General features: G+C 38.9%; 6 protein-coding genes and 1 pseudogene across 7 annotated transcripts; 4 read left to right on the top strand and 3 right to left on the bottom strand.

Moving 5' to 3' along the window:
- Nucleotides 1–1,450: 1,450 nt before the first annotated feature.
- On the top strand, nt 1,451–2,881 carry LOC137727532 (long-chain-alcohol O-fatty-acyltransferase pseudogene; annotated as a pseudogene).
- Nucleotides 2,882–9,413: 6,532 nt separating this feature from the next.
- Nucleotides 9,414–11,268, top strand: LOC137729279 (V-type proton ATPase subunit e1). 2 transcript variants are annotated; one of them, XM_068468153.2, is made up of 4 exons: nt 9,414–9,573; nt 9,740–9,895; nt 10,754–10,801; nt 10,960–11,268. In XM_068468153.2, exons 2-4 carry the CDS (start codon nt 9,798–9,800, stop codon nt 11,024–11,026), a joined length of 213 nt encoding a protein of 70 aa, XP_068324254.1. In that variant the 5' UTR covers nt 9,414–9,573; nt 9,740–9,797; the 3' UTR covers nt 11,027–11,268. The 2 variants fall into 2 exon arrangements, with proteins under 2 accessions (XP_068324254.1, XP_088533399.1); XM_088677273.1 differs by lacking the exon at nt 9,414–9,573 and adding an exon at nt 9,599–9,655.
- A 527-nt stretch (nt 11,269–11,795) lies between these two features.
- Nucleotides 11,796–13,298, bottom strand: BAG5 (BCL-2-associated athanogene 5). The gene is made up of 2 exons (XM_068469241.2): nt 12,577–13,298; nt 11,796–12,360 (listed from the first exon to the last, which is right to left on the bottom strand). The coding sequence occupies exon 1, from the start codon at nt 13,296–13,298 to the stop codon at nt 12,660–12,662; it is 639 nt and encodes a 212-aa protein (XP_068325342.1). The 3' UTR covers nt 11,796–12,360; nt 12,577–12,659.
- On the top strand, nt 11,983–13,365 carry LOC137727719 (uncharacterized). The gene has a single exon (XM_088677272.1). The coding sequence runs from the start codon at nt 11,983–11,985 to the stop codon at nt 12,319–12,321; it is 339 nt and encodes a 112-aa protein (XP_088533398.1). The 3' UTR covers nt 12,322–13,365.
- Nucleotides 13,366–14,303: 938 nt separating this feature from the next.
- LOC137727878 (fumarylacetoacetase) lies at nt 14,304–18,043 on the bottom strand. The gene is made up of 14 exons (XM_068466713.2): nt 17,586–18,043; nt 17,413–17,491; nt 17,246–17,304; nt 17,039–17,163; nt 16,870–16,944; nt 16,480–16,555; nt 16,265–16,364; nt 16,120–16,179; nt 15,938–16,008; nt 15,775–15,837; nt 15,545–15,609; nt 15,084–15,180; nt 14,838–14,963; nt 14,304–14,565 (listed from the first exon to the last, which is right to left on the bottom strand). The coding sequence occupies exons 1-14, from the start codon at nt 17,790–17,792 to the stop codon at nt 14,503–14,505; spliced, it is 1,266 nt and encodes a 421-aa protein (XP_068322814.2). The 5' UTR covers nt 17,793–18,043; the 3' UTR covers nt 14,304–14,502.
- Nucleotides 18,044–18,824: 781 nt separating this feature from the next.
- Nucleotides 18,825–22,989, top strand: LOC137728014 (transcription initiation factor IIF subunit alpha). The gene is made up of 10 exons (XM_068466894.2): nt 18,825–19,055; nt 19,195–19,376; nt 19,459–19,617; nt 19,910–20,061; nt 20,224–20,606; nt 21,067–21,182; nt 21,540–21,674; nt 21,965–22,183; nt 22,287–22,496; nt 22,642–22,989. The coding sequence occupies exons 2-10, from the start codon at nt 19,203–19,205 to the stop codon at nt 22,732–22,734; spliced, it is 1,641 nt and encodes a 546-aa protein (XP_068322995.2). The 5' UTR covers nt 18,825–19,055; nt 19,195–19,202; the 3' UTR covers nt 22,735–22,989.
- Nucleotides 22,990–23,524: 535 nt separating this feature from the next.
- LOC137730105 (mavicyanin) lies at nt 23,525–24,925 on the bottom strand. The gene is made up of 2 exons (XM_068469169.2): nt 24,535–24,925; nt 23,525–24,076 (listed from the first exon to the last, which is right to left on the bottom strand). Exons 1-2 carry the CDS (start codon nt 24,722–24,724, stop codon nt 23,706–23,708), a joined length of 561 nt encoding a protein of 186 aa, XP_068325270.2. The 5' UTR covers nt 24,725–24,925; the 3' UTR covers nt 23,525–23,705.
- Between the last annotated feature and the right edge of the window lie 1,444 nt (nt 24,926–26,369).

Raw genomic sequence — 26,369 nt, 5'->3', positions numbered from 1 at the left:
TTAATTTGTTAGAATAGTGGGAAGTCCTTGGTCCTAGGAGACGTATATGTAATACAGTTTACCAACAATATTTTTTGTTACATCATTTTTCTCTTCGCTTTTTGTACATGTACAAGTTTAGATTTATTTGAATTTTAACACGTATTTATTTAAATCTTTAAGCTAGTCCACCTGATGAAAATTTTCTAGCTCTGCCATTTCAAGCTACTGCATATGCCACATGCAACGCTATCAAACCACACATCTAGAAAACGATTGCAACATATGGAAAAAAAAAAAAAAAAAAAAAAAAAAAAACTAAAGCAACATCCATCTACCATTGTTTTGTTTCCTTGGCATATTATTGCCCTGCTAATTTTAAATTTGCCGGCATGTCAATTCGCCTTTAAAGAGGACACGAGGTGGCCTCGTGGTTCACGACTTGTGTTATTACTTTATTTTCTTTGTTAGACCACCGACTATTTCTTATACTTCTCTCCGAGTTTTTCCGATCATCGAATAGTGAATTATCGTAATAAAATTATTAACTGGTTTTCTTATAAAAAATCACTAAATCTTTATATTTAATCTTCGTGCATGTACCTCGCATTTCGTTTTATCTCTACTATTTTAATAATTCAACAGTTAATTACAAGTAAATATACAAAAACTGAATCTAGAAACTCGAGATATATGAAGTAAAAACAAAGTTACATCTAGACGAAAAGCGGGCTGCTCTATATTAAAATTTGTTTGAACTTTTAGTTGTTGAATCCAACTAATGTGTCACTTTTAAGTCCTTCACGTGAATAAACAATTGGCCTCAAATCAAAGGTAATATTTGTTGGATTGCATTGCAATATAATAAAAAGAGCCATCATTTATTCCACTACATTTTTTTAACAAATGATATTATCTACATTAAGAGAAAGGGGTGAGCTTAGCCTCACAATTTGCTAGTGGTAATGTGGTTCGAATTCACCTTTAGCGAAAATCAAATTTAAGACCTCTTACTTAAAAGTGAAGAAAAATACCACTAAACTGTGACAGTAAGTAACTATTCCACTAGACTTTGATTTATTAAAAGTTTGTTTAATTACACTATCCTCGAATGACATGAATTTATAACTGACTTTTAGAAAATTATAACAAATTTTTTTTAGGAAGATCATATTCGTAATCATATGATGGGACATTTAATAATTGAATTTCATAATGTTTTAAAAAGAAATCTAACTATCAAATACCACAACATCTCTGATTTTCAAATTTCAGTCTATATTCTTGTTTACAAAAGGCTAATACTAGAGAGATTGAATTTGTGTACTAAATTTTGTATACTAATAACATGAAAGTTAATGTTTGAATTATTACTTTAAATGTTAATTAACGTGCTTATTTCTTATTAATGACATATATCATTTTAATCGACTTAGCATTACCCTTTTATAAACAATAATATAGGCTTCGAATAAATAAATAAATAACTACAATATAGGGACGAGCGTGTTCCGTCACAACCTTTACAATATATAAATACGATAGGACAATCTTTCTCCATCTAAAAAATTAGTACTCTCATAAGAATTGTTCACAGAAATGAAGAAATGGGAAGGAGAAATCCCAATCTTTTTCATGGTTTGGATTTTGGTTGTGGCATCACTATCTTACTGTCACACCGTCGGCAAGGTCACTTCTCCGGGCACTACCAGACTCCTCGCCATCCTACCCGTCGTATTCTTCTTCTTCTACCTCCCTCTCAATCTGACCACCATTTTTCTCGGCGGCCCGTCGTCTTTCTTCCTCGCTTGGCTTGCCAACTTCAAGCTCCTCCTCTTTGCCCTTAACAAAGGTCCCCTCGCCACCACCCCTCCCACTTCCATATCTCATTTTATCCCCTTAGCTTGCCTTCCAATCAAATTCCGAAACGACCCCAAAAACCATGAAAAGAAGGAACGTCCTGCGCGGAGAATTCCTGCTTCAAAATCTCTCCCAAAAGGCCAGAAATCGACTCTCAACTATGTGACCAAGGCTTTGATTTTTTCCACGTCATTACATGTATATCACAACAAACAGTTTATTCACCGTAAAATCTTACTCTTCCTCTACTCCATTTACATGTACACCGGCCTTGAGCTTACCCTCGCCTTGGTCGCATCACTGGCCCGAGTCTTCCTCGGCGTCGATTTCGAGCCGCAGTTTGACGAACCCTACCTCGCCACCTCACTCCAGGACTTCTGGGGAAGCAGGTGGAACATCATGGTGAGTAGAATTCTACACCCTACCGTATACGAACCCGTCCGGGAAATCTCCACCGGTGCCCTCGGGACAAAGTGGGCCCCGATTCCGGCTGTTATCGCGTCATTTTTCGTATCGGCGGTGATGCATGAGCTCATCTTCTATTACATTGGACGGACGTTGCCCACGTGGGAGCTGACGTGCTTCTTCCTCCTCCACGGAATATGTTTGTCCATTGAGATTATGATCAAGAAGGCTTTTGACGGTAAGTGGCGGTTGCCTGCTGCCGTTTCGGGCCGTTGGCGATGGCATTTGTGGTGGCGACGGGGGTGTGGCTGTTTTTGCCGTCTATTATGGTGCTGTGTGAACCGGACGTCATGGCGTACAGAGAATATACGGCTTTCACTGAGTTTATGAAAAGTGTTAGTAACTTTGTTAAAGTTTCTTTCTTAAGCATAGTTGGAAATTAAATAGAAGAAGCACTTCCATAATTGTATTTATTAAGAGTGGCTTTGGATGCAGTCCTTATTTATCAACGTTTTTTTATTGAAATCTTGTTGGTTTTTTTGTTTTTGATTGAAGTCCTTAAAATTAATGCAATAATGCATTTCTATGTAAGTTATTATAATTTTTAAATTACACTTGATATTTGTAGTTATTTATATTAATGAGCATTTAAATAAAATCCATAATTTGTTGAAAATATTAAAAGAAATTATGCTTAAATAAAACTCATGATTGTCATTACTTATATTAATGACATTTTACATATAAAAAAATTGGTAATTTTTATACGATGCATTTTACATACAAAAAGTTGGTACATTTTATATAAAAAAAGGGTGATACGTTTTATATAATGGCTACATTTCATATGAAAACAAAAAACAATGGCTACATTTTACACAAAAGAGATGGTACTTGACACACCCCGACCGAGATCAGGGCGTGCTGGCCGTCACACGGAGGTGACGTAACCATGTGCACGTGCGGAAGCTAATAAAATAGTAATATAAAAAGTACGAATAAATAAAAACTAGCATACAAAGTACTAAACAAGTGCTAGCGTAAGTGAGATACAAGTTCAGAGCAAGACTACAGCAGTCCAAAAGAAAGATGCGACAATAGTACACCCGAAGGTGACCCTACGCTGGTGAGTATCTGTCAGAAAAGCCGGGAGAACCCTCTGGGAAACCACCGAAACTGCTAAGCAACTAGAACCTGGAGGGGCGCAAAACAAAAGCGTGAGTGGGCAAAAACAAAGCTCTTTGAAAACCAATTAGTAAAATACATTCTAACCCCTCGTCGTAAAACCTGTATACTTCCCAGAAAAATAACATATGTGCGTATGTATATAGATGTGCCAAACATGCTCAAGGGTATGCCAATCATGCTCAGAAATATGCCATGTCGAAACCTCATAATGGAAATGCAAGTGCTCAGGTATAAATCATATCAATAACATGTAATCTGGCAGTCGGAGTCACCTAACGTGACCTGTACGGCTGCGTATAGAGCTCAAATCTCAAAACTCAATAACTGAACCTGCCCACGAGTCGGAACCACCTAAAGTGGTCTGTACGACAGGCCTGGGTGTAACATATATATACGCTTTAGTGCTACGATCACGTGAAGGCTGTGCGAATAATCGCGGGTCACCTACGAGTCGGAACCACCTAATGTGGTCTGTACGACAGGACTGTGCACCTAACTTGGATCCAAGCTGAGCATGTGGTGCGGGAGGTGAACATCACGTGAAGGACTGTGCCCTACTCTGGGCGGGAGCACTAACACCGGGGGTGCAGGTTATGAGCTCTCTAAGCATCTCAAACTATTACTGAATGTAAATATGAATACCACTTACCTGGCACTTACCTGTGCGTCCACAGCACCCAATATGCATATGTATATATATACGCAACTACTAATGCATGTGATGATGCATAAAGAATAATAATATGATGCATGGCATAACACAAATAACCCTTTTTAAACCATTTCTGGGAATATAAATGTATATAGGTATATACGGAAAACCAAAAGCCCACTCACTGGTAAGTGGAAGGGTCGTAGCCCCTCTGCCTCGAGTGACCACGCTCGTCCTCGGGGTACGTATCACCTATACGCGAAACAACTACAAAAACGTTAATTTTAAAGCACATAACCAACTTCTCGTAATAACTTCTCATACATTGCTCAAATTGGACAAATGAATATACCAACGTGCTCTACACAACCTCAGGAACACAACCATATTTTTAGAAAAATTTTCCTCCGCCGCACGCGCCGGCCACGCGCAGGCACGTGCCTGGCACGCTGATGGCGAATATTCCGTTAGTTCTAACGGATTCCGTCAACGGCGTCAGGAATATTCCGTCACCTTCTCCGGCAAGCCTCCGGCGACGTCGCCGGCGCCGGAAACTGGAAAAATTTTCTAACTTCGTTTTCTCTCTCGTTTCTCAACCATTTTCCACGTTTCTTGAACCAAAATGAAGCCCTAGACTAGTAGAACCACGTTATACAAGTTTCAAGGGCTAAAAATCACTAGATCATACCTGTCCACACAAACCAAAACCGGCCAACTTCGAACCAGGCTATTCCGACGTCCAAATTCGTCCAACTAAGTACTCCGAGGCTCATTGTGACACCACCAAGCTACCTACGAGCTTAAAAATCCCAAAAACGTACTACAATAAGTTTGCATGAATAGTACCTAAATCGGACCACCTCGAATCGACGTGAAAACGTTAGAGTTCTCACCTGAAAATGGTATGGTTGCACTCGCATGGGCCTCACGAGTTCGAAAATGTACTTGGTTCCTTCGATCTGTGAACGTTTGAGTGAGTTGTGTGTTTGTCCGTACGTTTATGGTGAAAGGGAAGGGAGAGAGAGACACGAGACAGAGACAGAGAAAGGGATAGAGACAGAGAGATAGTAAAGGTGAGAGTGTGTGTGTGTGTGGCCCAGCACCTGCCAACACCACACCAAGCAACCAAAACATGACGAAAACAAACTAGGGGCAAATTTGTAATTTCACACGTACGTTAACATGAATTTTGGGACGGGATGTCACAGTACTTACAAAAAAAAAATGGGTACATTTTACATATAACAAAGTGGTACATTTTTATAGACAAATGGGTACATTATTAATAAATTATGGGTACAAATAAAAGGTCAAAAAAAATATGAGTACAAATAAAGGTTTGAAAAATATGGACACAAAAAGAAATTAATATATGGATACAAACTAAAACTGAATAGAAAATTAGCAAAATTTAAAAAAAAAAGAGTTGCAAATTAAAATAGGTACAAACTAAAAATAAAAATATATGATACAAAATTTAACCATAAATATAAATATATCAAATGTAACGTTTCTAACACTAAATGAATAATTTAAAAATAAAATTTAATTATCTTAATATTGTAAATATTTTATTATTGAAATAATTAATGATGTTTATTAAAACCAAGGGACCTTCATTAAAATTTGAAAATGAATAAAGTTTCAATCAATGAAATTGAAAAAAAAAAAGAATGTGCACCTAATTTCTCTATTTTTTTTTTTTTTGGAAACTGCACCTAATTTCTCCATTTATTAATTAGTTAGTGTAACTGAGCAATCCCAGTCTTTAATAAAAGACCAAAATTGCCAACACTTTGTTGACAATCTGTTCGCCCTGGTTTAAGTTTTTCTGCTATTTTTGTGGCTCTCCTCTTGCTAAGAATCTTGGCAAGTACCTTTCTCCACGAATAACACTTCCAAGGGCGACTGCAAGACAATACTGTCACATCCCGGTCCGGGGGACCACTTCCCGGGCTCGCTCTACCACCGTAGCATGATATTGTTCGCTTTGGGCCCCGACCACAACACTTCCAAGGGCGACTGCAAGACAATACTGTCACATCCCGGTCCGGGGGACCACTTCCCGGGCTCGCTCTACCACCGTAGCATGATATTGTTCGCTTTGGGCCCCGACCACGCCCTCATGGTTTTGTTTTTGGGAACTCACACAAGAACTTCCCGATGGGTCACCCATCCTGAGAATGCTCTCGCGCGCTACTCGCTTAACTTTGGAGTTCCCATGGAACCCGAAGCCAGTGAGCTCCCAAAAGGTCTCGTGCTAGGTAGGATGAGAATATACATTTAAGGATCGCTCCCCTGGGCGATGTGGGATGTTATAAATACGGCTACCCATTTTGAGATAGTCTTGAGAAAGATCTATTATATACAATCTTACCCTTACTTTATAAAGAGGATGTTTTCACGACTCGAACCCGTAACCTTTCGGTCACAACCAATTTGACAAAAATATTTTCCAATTTTACCTTGTTAGTTAAAGTTTGTGGCTGTAAGTCAAAGTAGATTTAACTTAGTCAAGTTAAAAAGAGCAATATAGTTAGAAAACATTTTGATTGAAGATGATTATGTCTTTCATTCTTGTACTTCAAACTTCTATAAATAGTGATGTGTTTCTGGTAAGTTCGTAACTACTTTTGTGGCGGCGACAAGAACATTAACGTTGAAGCTTACTAATTGCTTCACATTCTAAGTAGAGACCAGGGCAACGCCAGTCTTGCTTCCTTGCCACTTTGTACTTGGATCTATATTGTTCGATTAGCATGTCGAGTTTATCTGCAACATCCCGCCCTAATGGATCTTTCTGCTTCTTTGCCAGCTTTCTTCTCATCACATTCTCTTCCCCCTCCACCTCTTTCCGCTCCCGTAGCTTCCTCTTTTTCTGATGCCTACTTGTCCTTGTTGAAGATTTTGAATTGCGAGCATCAACGACGATGGTTTTACTTTCAAATGATCTTCCACCACCCGCGTTCCATCTCGATGACCATTTTTCGGCCTCTTAGAAGGTCTCTATGTTTCAGTGGCAGCTCCATCATCACCAATTCTATTTGGAACTAAGTAGTCATCCAGCTTTTGCTTGTCATCTTTTTGTTTCCGTTCGTTGAACTGACTAATCACGTCTTTTGGAACACGATCATGATGAGCTGCACACTGCTGCGCTTGCAGCTAAGCTTTTCGCTCTTTCAACTTTTGAACATTCTCAAGTGCAAACTCCACAATCGGCCGACGTTGAGGACCAAAAGTTTCTATGAGCCTTCCTTTCTTCATATAGATCATCCAAGAACTTTATCTTCATGGTTGACGTTGAATACAAATGAGGGAGATCTTATGCCAACAAGAAAAGAATCACTACACAAATTAGTATAGCTAGCGGCAGGCAAATCATAGCTACTAACGAACCTTTAGAATAACTCGTTTTTGTTTTATAGCTCGTAAGGTAACTGCACCGATACAAAGTTTGCTCAGGGACTTCGGCACTTTTTTTATAAATATTCTTGTCTTTGAAACGTGATACTTTGGAGATCGAAGCTTCTCCATCATCCTCCTCTCCGCCCTGCATGGTTTCAGAAATTCACTACAATATGTTGCGTATATGTAGGGGAACGAAGAGATCAGCAACACTTACATTTATCATATCGACATATATATCAGTAGCTGAAACCCCTTCTGCCGCTGGAGTTCCCTTGAGAATAAGACCTTCCTGTTAGTATTTTGAAGAAACCAAATGGCAACCATTCAGGACACAATTTATAGAATCTAGATAAAGCCAGGATGTTCATCAAAGAAATAAACTTTGCTACATAGAGATTGCGGCGGTCTAGCTCCTCTTTTCTGGCCACATTCAGTTCCTTGTTTTGAGCCCATTTTTTAACCAAAGGGCGCAAGACTGTCAATTCTTAACCCTTGAGAGAAATTCCCAAGCCAGATGCCGCATTCCCGGCTGAAACAGCATAACTGGCTGCATCTTTTGTTTCAAACATGAAAAACCCCTTCCTTTTCGTTTCCTGCCACAACATAATATCACATGTACTTTCAAACGCAACAAACGATGCAAGAATCGTATCAAACTACATATAAGACATCCTCGGTGACCTGAAGGACTGGGGTAAAAGATTGCACTATCCCAAAGGTCGAAAACCTTTGTTTGACATCATCTTTATTGAAGTCAGACGGAAGATTGCTTATGAAGATTGTTCTATCCAGATCATCTCCTTCTTCTATCTCATCAGTAGCATTGGATTCTTTTGCAGTAATGTCTTCTTAAGCTCATGAACCAATTTATCAACAGGCGGCTTCTTGTTCCTTTTGGGCAATGCAGAACCTACGACTTCATTAGTACTACTCCAAAGTAAAGCGCGATTAAAATATGTACATTTTCTGCATCCTGTTTGCGTGTGAATTGTACAAATGCAAAACCGTTCGATAACCTGCAAATAGGAATAAAAGTAAGAACGAAGGGAAGGAGAAGAGTTTATTTCATTGAGCGAGAAACGATACTGGATGATGGTAAGAACAAAATTTCATATGACAATACAGTAAGCAAAGAACCTCAAAAGGAAGATTTCTAACGATCAGCTTCCACTTCCGAACCCTGAAACCCTGTCTCATAAAAACTATCGAGCGGATCAGAAGCAATATAATTACAAAGACAATAACGTGAATGACAGGCTAGAGCGATTCAACATTTAGTAAACCCGCCACTTTTCTTGCTGGTGTAACAAAATACATGCTTTTTTAACACTTTATAATGATGTAATTAACTTCCAACATTTAGTAAATCTACCCAGTAACATTTTGAGAATGTAACTTCAACTAGGAAATTAAGCATAACCATATACCAAATATAAGAAAAAACAATAAATTGCGCGTACGAAAAAGTTGAGAATATTTGAAAACTTAAAAAGTATTATGAATTTTCGATTTATGTTTCGAAATTTTTGAGATTACTCCAATTCTGAAATTTTCAAACTAGTCAAAAATTCCGAATTTGAAAATTGTGGTCCAATTCTAAAATTTATGACGGAAATTGGGAACGTTGTTTCCGATCAGATGCTTTAGAACACGGCCCTAGGCCCTTAGTGAATTCGGATCCTCTTTGTGAGGATCTCGGTGATCCATGAATCATGCTCGTTCATTGTACATCGTACGGTCAGAAATTATTTTAAATATTTTTATTTAAAATTAAATAAGAACAGTACCTAACAAAAACTGATCATACGATATACGATCAGACACAATTTAGGAATCTCTACGATCCTCACCAAAAGATCCGGAGAGCATGCTGTTGGGCCCCTAGGAACTTGCTATGGTAGATGGAAGACATTTCGGTTAAAGTACCAAAACGACCTTTTATTTATTTGATCTTTCTAAGCAAAAACAATCCCATTCTTCGTCATCCCCTTCCCATCACAGCCCAAAATCAGAGGTTGGAGGCTTGGAGCCTCAGGCAACGTACAAATTGTTTTTGAAGACAATCATATCATTCATTCGCGGTAACCACTAAGTTTTAAGCTCTCCCTCTTTCTTTCCCTCTTGCATAATTGCATTTCTGCCTCTCATTTATTTAATTTGAAGGTCGAATTGGATTTAAGTACGATAAATCGAACTGGGTTCTGATCTGTGACCAGATTTATAGATAAAGGATTGTGCTTTTTGCAGATCAACTGTTTGTGGATTTGACTGTTCGAAGAAGGGGTCGGAATTGGAGAAGATCGAAATGGGTTTTGTAGTTACAACTCTGATCTTTGCAATGGTGGGCGTAATTGCTTCCCTCATGGTCAGAATCTGCTGTGGCAGAGGCGCATCGGCCAATTTGTACGTCTTATTTGCTCTACTAGTTTTCTCTTTTAATTTCTGAATCCAAAGATTTTAGCTTTCTAACTTGTTTTCCAATTGTTGATCCAATATTTTGAAGTTGGTAGGATGTTAAATTGGATTTTAGTGATGTTTAGAGTTTAGGGCTGGTCAGATTGAAACCCTTATAGTATGCTGATTATGCTATTGGAACCGATTTTCGGTGATGGAATTCGAATCTTTTAAGGGTTTAGAAACATTTGCATTGCATTTTAGCGAATCGTAGCTCCATTCTTGTTGGATGACATTGTAGGGAAAATCTACCACATAGATTGTCGGGAAAGAAGAGGAGAGTTTTGGTCAGAAGATGCTTTGATATGGGAAGCCTGAAATATGCTAATCGGGTTCAATAATTTGATTTATATTGCATGATTTTCTAAATGTTTCTTCGTGTTTATATAATGAATATTGTCAATGAGTTATTGTGAAACTTTTGTCTATCATTTCCTAAGGAAGGAAATCTGTGGAATGTGTGGGAAAGGAAGACTGTGATAATGTTGTTCTTCACCATTTTATATCCTAGGAGATATGTGACGGTTTTAGTTAGACACATCAAGGAGATACCGTTGAATTTATGTTGGATGAGTTAGATTTATTGGTTACATTCGTGAAATATGTATAGATTTATCCTCAACATTTCTGTCTGCATCAAAAGAGATGAGGCGGCGTTGATTTTGATGTTTACTCCATGTCTACATCTAGACTTACTGCACAATGTTGTTTGCATGATTAAGATTCAAACACTTTTGGACCTTTCCGGTGTTGGGGGCATCTTTCAAATCCTCTTAAAGCTAAACGTATTGTTTTTTTCATGTGCAGGCTTCACCTTACACTTGTTATCACGGCGGTAGTGTGCTGTTGGATGATGTATGTCATCGACTCTTACCTTTGATTTTTTTTCGGTTGACTTTTTGGGAAAATTTTATCAATTTGGATTTGCTTCAGTTGGTGAACTTTTAATGTTACTCCTTTGCAAACTTTCCCACCTGGATATTGACTTAGCATGCTCCTGTCGTACTTGGTAGGTGGGCAATCGTATACCTTGCACAGATGAAACCACTCATTGTTCCGATCCTCACTGAAGGAGAGTGAAGTGTGTATGGAAGAATTTGTTCGTGCAGAACTGGGTCACGCATTATTGTTTCGGACTTTCCATTCGGGATTTGGTTGTATAATTTTCGAAGAGAGTTAGTTTGCTACGTAGGTTTATTGTACCGATATATTTGTTTGCTTCATCCTCCGTAAACAGGGTGATAGACCAGTCTTTTTTTTGCAATTTCGGTTTGTATGTACCTCTGTTTTATTGATGTGAAATAAAATTTCGATCCCTTGCCTTGTTCTATGTGCATGAAACTCGGATTGCCTGAGGGTCGTGTAAGAAAAGAATTGGGTTCTTTCTGTTTTTCCGGTTCGTCTCATTTTGTTATTCGCGTATTATAATGTCGTTCATAGTACGCTGATATACTATAATACATAGATTTTCAAACTATAACGTGAAATAGTAATAGCATGTGACAATATGATACATATATAAATTGATTTTTAAACAGTAACACATGAAATAGTAACATCATGTAACAATACGATATAGATCAACCATTTATGCCAATTTTATCTATATTGAGAAAATTTTCAGTGTTGCTTGAAATACGAAATGGTACACCACATGTCATTATACAAAATGATTTGAGTTGCATCATATGACATGTGATGTACCACACACGTCTTAGCAAATTGAAAAATCTCTCATCTATATCCTACAGCATGGACTTACCGTCTCTGATGTGAAGACATAGATGTACGCGAAGATATTATAACATTGTGCAAACCAATACATAGCAATTAATGGCACTAAATGATCTAGTTGAACTGCGAGGCAACAAGCAATGCGGCAGATTTGTTTTATATTTATTTGATTCAGTGAATGATTCACATAACAAACAATAATATAAGGTCTGATTTCATTTTCTCCTAGAAAAAGAGCGTGCGAAAATCATTCTTTAATATATAGTCGAGCAAGCAAAGATCAAACATTTCAGAAGCAGATAATGGAGAAGAGGCCGCCTGCACTAGCTCTTGGGCCGCTGAAGCTGACGCTGCTGCTGTTGCTGTGGTTGATTGCGTTTCCGGCAGCTAAGGCTTGCCCATCAGGCGGCAGCCGATGCAGAAGTTGCCCACCGGATGGCAGTCAATGCAGAAGTTGCATAGTAAATCAGATGAAGTTCGGCTGCCCAGAATGCACGCCGGTTCTGCGCTGTATGGCTCGATGCTTGTGGGGCGGCAGCTCGAGGGCCAGCTGCATCAAGAACTGTGATTGTGGCACCCCGAAGCTCTCCGACTGTAAGAGGTGCATGACACGCTGCAAGTGCAGCTGCATGTTGTGGTAGATGAGCGTTCTCAGGAAGAACAACAAAGCCTGTATGTTTCTGTTTGAAGTATGAAGTTTATGAGTTATGAATTCCGAAATCTATCTTTCTCATGTTCATTTCATTGTCAACGTGTCGATATTCTAAATTGCTCTAATTTAATTTAAACGTGGCGATATTCTATCTTTACGATATTTCATAATTAAAACCGTTGAATTTAAGTGCATGGAAAATAAAACTATTAAAAAAAAGGGTCCAAACTAAGTACAAAATTACAATTTGCGGTCTGTAGTTTGTAGACTGTGTCACTCTACAGATAACAGAGTAGGCAAGCAAAGCAGTGCCGGCGATGAACCAGATCACGGCTCCTGCAAAAATCGCTGCAAGCACCGAAACCCCAGATACTGAGCGCAAAACCTCTCCATCTCCTCCCCTCCTCTATCCCTGCACACCTCCTCCTCCATCTCCGCAAGGATGTCGTCCCAGTTCCTCCCAAATCCGCCGTCTCTGCCACCCCAGAAGCCATCCACGTCTTCCGATACGATCGCGTCCACGATCTCCTGCAGCCCCACGATCCGACGGCTCACCTTTCTCCTCGCTTCCCTCACCGCGGGGTCCACGCCGGGCACCGAGTCCAGCTTCAGCAGCAGCCGCATCAGGGACTCGTTCATCCTCAGCTTCTCACGCTCGCTTGTCCTGATGGCGTCGACAGTTTCCTGCCGTTGGATCCGGCGCTGGTACTGGTTGGCCTCGGAGTGGACGGCTGCGATTGTTTTGAAGTGGGTGCGGATGAGGTGGGCCCGGTAGGCCGATTGAATTTTGATGGCTGCGGTGGATTGCGGTAAGTGAAAGGTGATGGGAATTGGGGTGTCCGAGGTCTGGATGGGAATTTCGGTGGTGGCGGGAGGGGCAGGTTGGTCATCGTGGAGGGTGTAGGTGACGGTGGTGGAGGCGGAGGAGGAGAAGCTGAGTCTGCGGCTGCGAGAGGGTTTCATCATCTTTGGCTAAGCCCTGGTGAATTTGAGCGTGAAAAATGAAAATCATTCTTGAATTTAAAAAGACTTTTTTGAAAAGATAAAAAAAAAAGGTATTTTTGAAACAGTAGAAGGTTCTTGAATACTCTTGGCGCGTAACAGCATCAGCAGTTCAGCACTATCGCTCCCGTCCGTTAATTTACGGGACCCACACGCCCCCTCTCATTTTTGGATAGAAAGCTTGTTGGCACACGAAAGCGAAAATGATCATCTCCGGATCATTTTTACTAAATTCTTCTCATTAACTAATTTGAATTTTTAAAATTTGATCAAACGATTATAAATAGGAGCATATTTTAAAAGTTATAATAAATTTAACCGTTACATTAAATTTCAAGAACTCGAATTATTTAATGAGAATAATTTAATAGAAGCGATACGGAGAGAATCCCTTTCCCACGAAAGCATCTTTAATCTCACAGGCAAGGGAAGAAGTTATATGCGCAGCTACATATGCTACGGTGTCGAGCTAATAATATAGCTCATATTTTTCAATCAAGCTATTGATCAATGCAATTCGTGACATCAAATGGCAGACTCAAGATTCGAATCTTATTAGAGAATTCTTGTGTTAAATACAAGATTTAGATAAAAACAGATCACCGCCAAAATTTTAGTTTATTCACAAAAATTTCGTCGAACACTTAATGAGCTTATTGTTGTCAACCAAACCAGGTCGTGCACATGTCAACATCTATCAACATATGCCGAAGTTATCTGATGAATGATACGGAAAGAATTTGTTGAGTGTTGTCAACACAACCTATTGAGATATACATAGCAGACATTACATAAACACTTTGTAGGCACAAAAAGGACCGTATCAAATATTCGAATGGTCCTAGAAAGACCTATACACGTATATTTCTTGAACGTCGAGTGGTCCTAGAGACCAAGCCCCCGGTGACATCCACATTTGAATGTATAGAAAGAGGGAACACCAAACCGTAAACAGTAAATAGTGGGGGATTATCATAAAGCAGAACAACGCCGTCTTATTCCACTAAGGGTGGTCAGGTGAAATGCGCATGGTTTAGAATTACAAAACAACAAAGGCCAAGTGAATTACAGAGTAAATGGTACACAGCTCCAACAACATATGAAATTGAGGTTTGCTAATGGAATACAAGTACTCTGACTGATTACTTGAAGGCCAAGAAGAAAGCCTTCAAAGAGGTGAGGGAACAACCTTTCCGGAGCAAGTCCCAAAGCCAACGTTGTAACCATTTCCCTGCAATCATAACATCAAACGTAAAAATCAGACTGATAATCCTGCTGCATAACAAGTTCACAGGACCGATGGCAGTATGAAGTACATGTTATGCACAGTAGCGTGGATATTGTTTCATTCCAGAATTCTGGCAAACTTCATATCGAGGTATTGCATCAGAACAACAATAGGAGGAAAGAACAACAATAAACAGCATGACGAGACCGCAAGCAATATGTAAAAGAGATTGTAAATGTAATTAAACATGTAAAAAGACTTGTATCAACAGTAACCTTGCTAAACCCAGAAATGATGACTTCATCACCATCTTCTAAGAATTTGCGGGGTGTCCCATTTAATGACAGCTGCTTTTGTCCATTCCATGTCAACTCTAACAAGCATCCAAGAGAATCAGGCTCCTGTTGTGATACACAAGTGAATGAAATTCACTCTAGCAATAAAAGAAAACTCCACGAATTTATAGTCAAGCATAACTTAATATGAATGTACGAATTAGGAAAAAGAAACTGAAACCGTACAGGCCCACTGATAGTCCCTGTTCCAAGGAGATCGCCTGGCCTTAAGTTGCAGCCGTTGATAGTGTGGTGGGCTACCTGTTGAGTCAATGTCCAGTATCTGTAAATGAGGTGCACGAGTTAAGACACCTTATAAATGAAGCACGCAAGAACAAAATAAAAAGTACAAAACCATGGATTTTCCTTCATCTGATTACTTAGGCATCCTGATTAGCTCAACAAAAGCTAAAATGCACTTATTATGATGCCCCCCAAGAAGCGCAGAACTACAGAAAGCATGGTAATGAATATAAAGTCCATTATCCTAACCAAAAGGAAACTACTACGGAAAAGTTATCTCAACGCTAGGCAGTATGATTATGACCATCTTCTAGGTTACTTTTCCAATAGTTGTCAACAGGGTAAGACTTATCTCAGCTAAAGATTAAAGACTCTTGAGAAAGTAATAGGGGAGAAATCCTTACAAATTATTGAAGTTGCTCTTTGTGACCACATGCGACTCATCTTGTCCGGCAGGTTTGATTTGAACCTAGCAATAAAATGGCAGTTCCATCGTCATCCCAAGAACACAAGAGCACATGACTATTTACAATATAATCACTAAAAGAAAATTCCGTAAGGCCTTAAGGGTAAAAGAAACCATAAACTTTGTTAATTAACTAAAAGAAACAAATTGCAATGAGCTGGTAAATACCTCCAATGAAATGTCATAATTTTGGGAGATTTTTTCAGCCAGATAGGGCAACGGATGGGGGTCCTACGAGTCAGAGTGAACATAATATAAATATTCTATGACTTATAATTGCAAAGAAAGATTGAATTATGTGGGTATGCATTATGCAAATATGAGTAACCACCTGCTTGGGAGCATCACAAAGAAAAGGTTCTAGAGCTTCCAGCGTCACTATCCAAGGGGATATTGTAGTCCCTGATATTCACATTTTACACAAAGTTAATGTCAGTTTCGCAGTCATTACACGTTTTACACACTTATAAAACAATAAATGAAGAATTCAGCATCATAGTTTCCGCTTCTTACCAAAGCTTTTCCCAAGGAAAGGCCCAAGGGGAACATATTCCCATGCCTGAATATCTCTAGCTGTCAAAACCCAAACTTATTATCAAGCAGCTCCAAACATTAAACATGAAGGATTAAAACCTATTAAGGCAAGAGGCAAGCATACCACTCCAGTCATTCATCAACACAAGTCCAAAGATGTGATCTGCTGCTTCATTAACATCCACCGGCTTTCCTAACTCATTTCCAGGGCCAACTATAGCAGCCTACAATCAAAATGAGAACCCACACGACATAGTAAATAAAAATGGGATAAGCTTAACTGTAATTATGAGTTCTACTTCTACACTAAAATGCTATACTATAGCATAAGTGGCTAACCATTTCGAGCTCAAAGTCTAGTTTCAACGAAGGACCAAAAGGTGGTGGAGAGTTTCCAGTAGGAGCGGCTTGACCTCTGTGATAAGACAAATAAAAAATGTAAACTTTAAGATTGAAATCCAATAAGTATAATATGCCATCAGAAATCAGAATTGGATGGACAACTTTCACCGATTCAATAAAGAACGTGACATAAGACCAAAATCACCTTACTCATAAATCAAATATATAAGCAGGCAATCGACAAAACATCAACGGAAAAGTTTGGCCTTGAAATCAATTCTTGGAAATTGAAGTACTATTACTACTAATAGACAAGTTCAACAATTTTTACTCACCCTGCATATTCAATGAATCTAAAAGCAACAAAAATAAATGATAAGTTCTCACCTTGGTCGAATAATGTCCGTTCCTGAGATAACAACCGAAGAAGCTCGACCATGATATGCAATTGGAAGGTGGAACCTAAACATCAAATAAGACTCCCTTAACTTGGAAAAAACAATACTAAAACTAAAATAAGAAATTATGTTCAATGAGTTATCCAAAATCCACACACCAGTTTGGTGGAATCGCGTTCTGTGGCCCGCGAAATATGGTCCCGCAATTCTTCGCGTGATGCATTGACGAAAAGAAATCCGTATAGTCCCCTATTGTAATCGGAAGAACCATTTCTACCTTGCTCTACACATCAATCCACATAAAACATGAATGATTTGAATAAAATATATTGAAAATCTAAGCAGGATTATAAAATTTCAGGTACCAATGGAAGAAGTGATTTCTGCCTTAAACTTTCATTGTCACGCAAGGTCGGCTCAGTAGCTGCACCAGTAATAACCAAATGAATCTTAATTACCAACTTCATTAAGTGTAAACTAAGCCTAATTACTTCAATAAACACATTAATTAATAAGCATACTGCATACATACATGACAACAGCTTCTGAATGGTGGTGCGCGCTTCCTTCCACGCAGGCCGTCCAAGCGCCAAGAACTTGTTTAAATCAGGCTAATCAACCAAAACAGAGCATTTAATAATTAATCACTGCATTTATCATCATCTTAGTCAACTAAAAGTAATCTGTGATTAATGATCAACGGACCTGATGAAAGCAATCGGAGTTGACGAGGATCGGACCGTTGAATAACCCGGCGGCGGCGATTTCGGAGAGGTCCAAGACGTAGTCGCCGATGGCCACTCCCGGTCGAGCTGACGAACCCGGTTGGGGCTTGAAGACGCCGTACGGGAGGTTCTGGATGGGGAAGTGAGAGCACGGGTGGACTTCGATGAAGGACGTCAGAAGAGCCATGCTGTAAAACGGCGTCGTTGAGCGGAAGGGCGAGCTTAGCTGTGCAGTGAGGAAGATGGAGAGTGAGGTTGCTGACTTTACATAGGAGCAGCCCGAAGAAGTAGATTTGGCTTTTCTTTCCGTTTATTATTTTAATATGATTTTTGGGATATTTTAATGGATAAAAAGGTAATATTATATTGGGGATGTCGAATTTTGTGCTGTAACGGAGTTGGTTGGGGGACTTGGGTTTCATCGGTCCTCCTAATCGCGAATCATGTGGTAGATGGCTTACCAATCTTTCAATGAATGCTCTTCATCTAACCGTCCGATTTTAACTTGCTAAACCAATATTTGGTTTATGTGGCGTTACGGCCTGATAATTAGTCGTTACGTGTTTAACACATGTTTTAATAGTTTAATAAATAATTGTCACGTAATAAAACAGAGACACATATACGAAGAATTTCTCTTAATCTTTATATGTAAATTGGGCTTTGGTTTTCCAATTGCGCTAGCGTTTGTGTGGCACTATGTGGCATAAAATGAAAGAGGTCATGTAGGAAGCACGTCATCCGCTAAACAAGTTCACTGCCCACTTTAGTGTCATTTTCCATGTGAAGAAAAACTCACGCATAAACTACGTTATCAAACCAAAACACCGAGTGACGACAAACCCGTTAACCTTTTCTATTGCCTAGGAGACGTGAGATAGCGGTTTTTTTTAATAATATGGCCAGATGTGACGTGGCCCGCTAGTTGGGCCGAACTAATTCTTACACCACTATGGGCTGGGCTTGGACATGCAAATTGGGTTGCATTTTCCATTTTAGACATTGGCACGAGGAATGTTATTCATAATATCAGATGTGAACAATCATATTATTTGAAAAAATTTCAAAACCCAAAGAAATAAAGAAAAAAAATTCTTCGTATACCACAATCATCATTTAATTAACTAGTTTTTCTTAATTATTAATTTATTAAATAGTAAACTAAATTTAAAAATCTGATTAATTCAAATGATATGTTGTTCACGTCAAATATCACTTTAAATTATACAAAAATATAGTACAAAAAAAACATAATATGAACGTTACTCTTGGTGCACCAAGCACGTGGAATTGCCGCAGATCTGATGACAATATATGCGTTTTTATTCTTTTCCGGACTAGGAAATTTCAATCGACCCCAAAACGAAAAATAAAGAAAATTCTGTCCCGGCAAAAGAACAAGAAAACCCAAATTCACAACCGATACGCGATCTCTGTTATAAATCAAAAGGTAATCATCGAATTGTTGAATGAATTGGTAAATTGTTGAATTGTTAGGTTTCAGAATCAAAACCCTAGCTTTCGTTTGGGAATAGGATTTTCTCTCTGAATCGGTGTTTGTTTCTCGGGAAAATTGCGTGGTTCTGCAGGTGGGAAAATGTCGACGACCGATTTAATACTGAGACCTGAGTGTGGCGGATGTAAAACGACCAAGGATTTATACGGAAGCAATTGCAAGCACTTGACTCTGTGCGACGACTGTGGCAAAAAAATGGCTCTCAACCGCGCCAAGTGCAACGAGTGCGGCGCCGTCGTCACTCGCTTAATTCGAGTTCGCCCTCTCTCTCTCTATATATATGTGTGTATGTGCATATGTATGTAAGGATTGATTGATGTATTTGTTTCTGATATAGGAGTATAATGTTCGAGCGAGTACTGCCAACGATAAGAACTACTTCATTGGGAGATTTGTGACGGGGTTGCCGAGTTTTTCGAAGAACAAGAATTTTGAAAATAAATGGTCTCTCCACAAAGATGGACTACAAGGACGCCAACTTAGTGATGCCATGCGGGTAATTTCGATTTGATTTTGCCCATTGGCTATTACTTGCTTGGTTTTTACTGTTTCGCGAGTATCATTTGGTGATCGTGTTGCTATAGGTAATAACCATTATAAATTTGTGAGTATTCTGTGACCCGATTGTAGCAGTGTTTTAAAGTGTGAGTTGCGTTTCAAATGTTTTTGGTTATTGTAATTTTCTTTTGTTATGTTCCGCTCGGAATTAGTAAGTTGTGAGATGTTTCATGAACTGACATCGAGATGGTTTGCACCCCTTCGTATTTACATTAAGTTTCATTATATAGGAAAAGTACAAGAACAAACCATGGGTTTTGGAGGATGAAAGTGGCCGGTCTCAGTACCAGGGTCATCTTGAAGGTGCACAGACTGCAACTTACTACTTACTAATAAAACATCCCTCTGGAAAGGAGTTTTCTGCTATTCCTGCTGGTTCTTGGTATGCATGCCTTACCTATTTTTGCTACCGATGTTTTTATTTTACGGTTCATCACTTTTAGTCTTGGCATGAATATGGGGAAAAGCTTTTCATGAGTACCAATTATGGCTTCAATCGTATATTTACTTATCAAAACAAGGTTGTTTTGAGAATGTTTACTAGGTTCAATTTCAACAAGGTTGCGCAATACAAGCAACTTACATTGGAGGAAGCTGAAGAGAAGATTAGTAATAGGAAAAAGACTGCAGATGGGTATGAAAGATGGATGATGAAAGCTGCAAATAATGGAGCTGCTTTATTTGGTGAAGTAGAGAGGCTTGACAAGGATAATGGTGGGGCTGGTGGGAAGGGACGAAGAAAGACAGCTGGTGGTGATGATGATGAAGAAGGAAATGGCTCAGATAGAGGGGATGAGGATGATGATGAAGAGTTGGAAAGGAAAAAAAGATTGAATAAAAGAGGTGGTGATGGTGGTGATGGTGATGATGATAATGAAGGTGTAGGGGGAGGTGATGTGGACATGGATGATGATGATATCGAGAAGGGTAAGCATCTATCCTTTTTCTATTTTGCCTTATAAACAAAATATCATGAGCACTATCTTTTCTCCTTGCTAACCTAAACAATTGCTACCCAATACCATTATTAATCACCACGAATTCTTAGAAGAGTGAAGTTCAGCTTGGTTCTGCTTGCCGTGGAAAGATGCTGCATATACAGACATTGTAACAGCCTCTTTTTTACTTTTTTTTTTTTTGTCTCGTGAAAAGTAAAGGTGGTTTTAATCCATCTTTTTCTGTAAAGTATTTGATTACTTCATTAGTAAGGCTTTCATGTTAGTACCATGTCTTGGCATCCATTGGGGAAGTCATATCAATTAAGTCTTGTCCAGATGTCTTCTTTTTGTGAACATAACAGGGGTACCTGATGATGTCCATGATAACCACGTCTGGATTATGTTAGTTCCGTGTCTTCTTTTTATAATCAAGTCTCCATTTATTGTAGGTGATGACTGGGAGCACGAAGAAATTTTCACTGATGATGATGAAGCTGTTGGAAACAATCCTGAGGAAAGGGAAGATTTGGAACCAGAGATTCCAGCTCCTCCAGAAATTAAGCAGGTTTGTTGCACAAATGTCGCGCAACCACTATTCTTTAAGCATTCAGTTAGAAGCTAATACTGATCAAGAGAATAGGTAGACTTTATTTTGATATTTGTAAACAAATTGATTTGAAGTTCTTTTTTACCTTTGAAAATTATGCTAGGGAATATATTAAGTACAGCACTTGAGACCTCCCGTTATATTGCATGTTCAGTTTGGGAGGTCTCGGGTTTTTCTTTTTGCACCATGTATCTGGTGCTACCTTGGAAGTTCATGCACTTGTATGTCAGTTTTATCCATGGTGCAATTGCTGTGTTAGTTATGGCACTTTGTACAATTTAAAGATGGCCTTTTTTGTATGCTTCTTCCTCATAGGATGATGAGGACGAGGATGAAGATGACAAAGAGGGTGGACTGAGCAAATCAGGAAAAGAGTTGAAGAAGCTACTTGGGCGAAGTGGTGGACTGAATGATTCAGATGTAGAGGATGATGACGATGACGATGAGGATGTAGGTTATTTATTTTATTTTTTTGGCACACTTAATCTGACTAGATTTCCCATTTCCCATAATAAACATCTCAAATGCTTTATTTGGCACTTTTGTCAGAACTGCATCTGTTAGATGATTTTATTTTTTTTCCCTGTACCACGTGCATTTTGAATAGCAATGGACATTTTTGTTGATACCATTTTATTCATAGACACGGGATTTTTGAAAATTTGATTTGTCCTGTAAAAGTGGATCGCAGATCACAGCTCTTTTCCCGCTAATCGGCCTGTTCTTTCTGATGTGTCCAGCTGGATGATGATATTGGCTTTCCTCCAGCGCTGGCTCCAAAGCAGAAGGATGCACCCAAAGAGGAACCATCTGACAACAGTCCCTCAAAACCAACACCTTCTGCGTCCAGTCGAGGAACTACACCAACCTCCAAACCCTCAAAGGGAAAGAGAAAATCAAGTGCCGATGATTCTAAGGCAACGAACAGTGCACCTCCCAAGAAGGTCAAGACTGAAAATGTATGTTTTGCTACTTTGTTTTTATCAGCTTTATTTTTAGAAGCTTTGAAACTCCCCATGCTCGCTAATTATATGGTATTCATTTACATTGTATCTATATTAGGAACAAAAATCCATCAAAGAGGAGCCTGTGTCTGTGTCTGCTTCTAAAAGTAGTGCGCCTCCAAAAGGTACTCCACCCGTGAAAACGGAGCCATCGTCATCTGGTGGACGCGTCACCGAGGAAGAAATCAGGGCTGTATTGATGCAGAGAACACCACTCACCACAAATGATCTTGTATCTAAATTTAAGGGAAGACTCAAATCTTCAGAGGTACATTATCATGTTTTCTACCATTGTCTTGACTGACCTTGCTCTCTTCTGTTTGAACTTGAAGGAACGTAGGCTGAATAATTTGAATTGTGATAGTTTGTTCCTATTTTCTTCACTCTGTCTTATGGTGTGTCTTATGGTGCAGGAAAAGACCGCTTTTTCGAATATTCTAAGGAGAATTTCAAAGATAAAGAAGGGGAACGGAACCAGCAGCTATATAGTACTGAAAGAGCGATGATTGGATGATCCAATTTGGATCTCCCAATATATCCGAGGTGCCCAAACTGAGAATTTATGATTCTTCTGTTTAGTGTATTGCATACTTCGTGTATAATTGCTGTTGGACGATGCTCGCATCAGTCACTCGTCGGTACATGACTTGAATGGTAGCCATTGATCCTTGTGGGCTCTCCAGGGATCAATGGCTAGCACAACTCTGTGTGCTTATAGTCTTATTGTGCTCCTAGTAATACTAAATCGTCATAATTTGAAACTTGGTTGCAATATCAGAAAGGAAGTACGTAAACTTTGGGGCGTAATGCAATCCCCAGTTGAGTGCACAGGTTATTATTGCGGTTGATGAAGGTATATGATTTGTGTAAATCTCATTCATTCATTTCCCGTGACGTAGTCTAAATGGAGGAATGCAACTTCCGTAATGAAATTTTCGTATTGACGCTTCAACTTGAAATGGATTGATTGCAAATTTTAAACTTTCATCTTCTTATGAGGTTGTAAATAAGAACAATGCTTGGCTATTTAAGATCAATAGGAACTTCTATTCAAAATTCTTCATGTTCCGATAAGAGTTTTGTGTTTATGGTCAGAACCGTATAAAAATCATTTTTGCAAAAAATGAATTAAATATAAGATTGTTTAGTCAATCTATTATAGCAAATAAATTGACAGTTAATAATACTTTTCTAATTCTGTCCATCTATTTTATACAATTTGATGACTAAATGACTTTAGTTTTAATAGATTCTTTGAAGAGACGATCTTTATAGAGTGATTTATAATATGAACAATTCTAATCATAAACACGAATTTTTATAAATCAACAACGAACAATTTTGATAGGAATTATTACTCATCCAGAGTAGCTGAGTATTATTCTACAAATAATAAAACCAAAATCCAATTCTTCATACCAATCCTCACTCTCTTACTGAATTATAATTAACACACATCAATTAATTACTACTTTCTCTAAAAACCCAATACATAACAAAGCAACCCAACGGACAACACCACGAAGCTTGCAGTGAGATGGGCCGAACCAGAAGGGGTCGTGGGCCCATTAGCTGCAACCAACGCAGGGCCCACTGATTCCGCCACGTTGGTGTTGTGCATTTCAGGAGCTTGATATGACTGAGGCATAACTTCCACGTGTAGTTTAAGGCCATTCTTGCAGCTCTCGACGTTACTACTTGCGAAGTAGCGGAGTCCTTCCTTGTCCATTGAGATGGTATCCAGGCCGTCCGTGAACATCCTGATTGGGTTGGTTACATCGCACGACTCGAATTCCTCCTTGCTCTTCACTTCAGCTATGTACCCATGCGCCGTGGAGTAGGCTAGCCCTAAAAGTGCACACACAAAAGAGTTGTAATTTAAAGAATTCGAATAACGAACCAGACGCATGAAACTGTATTTACTTTCTTTCAAATTTATTCTCCTTTCTTCGGAAACCAAACAAACGGCTTGGCTAATGGTGCCAAGAAAACTAAACCAAAATTTGAGATAGTCTAGGACTGGTTTGCGATTACTTTCATATCGAAAGTGTTTTCTGACTAGCAAAAATTCCAGACCTTCTAGCATTTAATAGGTAATTTTTTCTAGTAAGTACTTTTAAGTTTTTTTTATCAAATGATGTCAAAACATGATTTCTATAAAACGCGATTGATTTTGTAATGCATAATCACTTTTGAGGTTTTAAGGAAGACATCCTAAGCGTTTTAACCGTTTTAGAAGCAATTACATGAGTAAAACTAAACAAACCCTAATTAAGCTTTACAGAGAGGATCGAGAGAAGACTCACACATCTTATCTCCGGCCCTAAATGTTTTGTCCGAGGACCAAGAAGCAAGGTCGGAGGATGGATCCCAGCCGCGGTCTGCTCCGACAACGTGGTACACTTGTGCTCCAACCAAGCCCCCTCCGAGGCTCACAGCGGCGACACCGACGAACAAAACAGCGATCGCCACCTTCAATATCCCATCTCGAGCCATTACCTCACAAGCTAGAGTATCTCAGCAGTCAGCACCACCCAAAGTGCTTCCTTTTATCGCTCTTATTCTTGAACAAAATATAAATGTTACGTAACCGCGAAAGAGAGTGATAATGTGAGGGAGAAGTAAAGGCGCTCCCCTCTTTCGGTTTTTAGCAATGATATACTTTCCAAGCAATTTCCCACTTGTTTTAACCAAAACAAGGGAATACTGGTGGTTGATGCTGCTATGTGTATTTGTTGGCTCCCTCTATGTGTACGACTACCACTGGTCCACTGCCCTGCTCCTTCTTTATGAGAATGCCCCTCTGTTGTTTTGGAGACCAATGTACGGTCTTCAATCGAAGAAGAGCAATTTATATCAAACAAATTTATCGTCATGTGACGTTCCGTTCTAATAAAACATTGTTATGTAAAAAAAAACTTACGACGTTCCGTTCTAATAAAACATTGTTATGTAAAGAAAAACTTGCGCATGCGTTATTGAACAATTTGACGTTACGTAATGGTGAATTCGTTCTATGTAAGTCTTTCTCATTCTTGGAGGTGGTTAAATGCCTTCAAAGCCGTAGAAAGGCCGTTAGGCCCTAGGGTTCCATGTTGCATAGCAGGCACTAAACCTTGACTTCCTTCATGGCCTAGACAGACACTCTTGCATGAAAGATTTCAGTGCTGTCATTGGCATCCTAAATCACTAATATAAGGTCATATAAAAAGAGTAGTGCAGTCTTCTATTAATAGCTCCAAATGCCACAAAAAAAATATGTAACCATTTTCGTGTTGTGTATTCATTTCATATAAGCCTTTCTTCGTTACTCTTATTACCAACAATCTCATGCGAATATAAAACATATGCCCTATTATTATCTTAAGCATCAAGCATGCTGTCCTATTCTTGTATTTTCTCCGAAGTTGTAAGTTCTTTTGTTGATTTACTTATAAAGCTAAGAATTCCACAATTAATTATTTAATCATGAATCGTATATAAAAGGAGCACAAAAGCGTTTGAAAGTTGAAGGTATGAGAGATCTTTAAGTATGACCGAAATACGGAGTGGTACATCACATGTCATAAACAATTGGAGAGGGAAATTTTTTTTTTTCTTCAGATGTCTCTCTAATTGTATAATGACATGTGACATATTTTTCCGTATTTCGATCACACTGAAAAATCTGTTGAAGGGTAGGTATGCTTTATTTCTTCTCTACTCTCCCAACGCAACCCTAGCTAACAACACCAAGGAGCAAGGAAAATCGTACGTACCCTCTAACATGGTCCATGCATAGTAATCAAATTTTACAGCAGAGCGGGATCAGTAGGAGATCTCATGTAGTGATCGCTGCAGCATTTCATACACCAACTCGAACTTGTCGTCTTGAATGAAAATCGACTACGCTCCTACGTATCATCTTTATCTACCTCTCATTTTTATAGTCACATAACGAAAATATACAGTCAAAGAGTAAGAATCTTCTCCATTAATTTGGATCACTAAATAGGAGTACTTTGTTACTTTCGTGGGACTTGTGTCTTTTATCAATGAGGACTTGTGCCTTAATTTAGAACAGTCTCTAGACTCTCTACAGAAGATTGCCGACTTGGATTAACGCAGTCCATGCTCTAATTAAATAAATAAAAATTTGATT

Source organism: Pyrus communis, chromosome 10 (genome assembly GCF_041283825.1).
Source record: "Pyrus communis isolate YQ-2024b chromosome 10, ASM4128382v1, whole genome shotgun sequence".
Classification (NCBI taxonomy): Eukaryota; Viridiplantae; Streptophyta; class Magnoliopsida; order Rosales; family Rosaceae; genus Pyrus; species Pyrus communis.
The sequence above is the reverse complement of the archived record's forward strand: the minus strand, read 5'-3'. Positions and strand labels throughout refer to the sequence as shown.

What these genes read in the sequence shown, in the direction of transcription:
- LOC137729279 (XM_068468153.2), top strand. Translation starts at nt 9,798, where the DNA reads ATGGGTTTTGTAGTTACAACTCTGATCTTTGCAATGGTGGGCGTAATT. An exon ending in AGAGGCGCATCGGCCAATTT is followed by an intron (nt 9,896 to 10,753) that starts GTACGTCTTATT and finishes TTTCATGTGCAG; the next exon opens with GCTTCACCTTACACTTGTTA. An exon ending in GTAGTGTGCTGTTGGATGAT is followed by an intron (nt 10,802 to 10,959) that starts GTATGTCATCGA and finishes CGTACTTGGTAG; the next exon opens with GTGGGCAATCGTATACCTTG.
- LOC137727719 (XM_088677272.1), top strand. Translation starts at nt 11,983, where the DNA reads ATGGAGAAGAGGCCGCCTGCACTAGCTCTTGGGCCGCTGAAGCTGACG.
- LOC137730105 (XM_068469169.2), bottom strand. Translation starts at nt 24,724, where the DNA reads ATGGCTCGAGATGGGATATTGAAGGTGGCGATCGCTGTTTTGTTCGTC. An exon ending in TAGGGCCGGAGATAAGATGT is followed by an intron (nt 24,077 to 24,534) that starts GTGAGTCTTCTC and finishes GTGCACTTTTAG; the next exon opens with GGCTAGCCTACTCCACGGCG.
- LOC137728014 (XM_068466894.2), top strand. Translation starts at nt 19,203, where the DNA reads ATGTCGACGACCGATTTAATACTGAGACCTGAGTGTGGCGGATGTAAA. An exon ending in AACTTAGTGATGCCATGCGG is followed by an intron (nt 19,618 to 19,909) that starts GTAATTTCGATT and finishes TTCATTATATAG; the next exon opens with GAAAAGTACAAGAACAAACC. An exon ending in TGATGATGATATCGAGAAGG is followed by an intron (nt 20,607 to 21,066) that starts GTAAGCATCTAT and finishes CATTTATTGTAG; the next exon opens with GTGATGACTGGGAGCACGAA.
- LOC137727878 (XM_068466713.2), bottom strand. Translation starts at nt 17,792, where the DNA reads ATGGCTCTTCTGACGTCCTTCATCGAAGTCCACCCGTGCTCTCACTTC. An exon ending in AGAAATCACTTCTTCCATTG is followed by an intron (nt 17,164 to 17,245) that starts GTACCTGAAATT and finishes ATTGATGTGTAG; the next exon opens with AGCAAGGTAGAAATGGTTCT. An exon ending in ACGGACATTATTCGACCAAG is followed by an intron (nt 16,556 to 16,869) that starts GTGAGAACTTAT and finishes GTCTTATCACAG; the next exon opens with AGGTCAAGCCGCTCCTACTG.
- BAG5 (XM_068469241.2), bottom strand. Translation starts at nt 13,298, where the DNA reads ATGATGAAACCCTCTCGCAGCCGCAGACTCAGCTTCTCCTCCTCCGCC.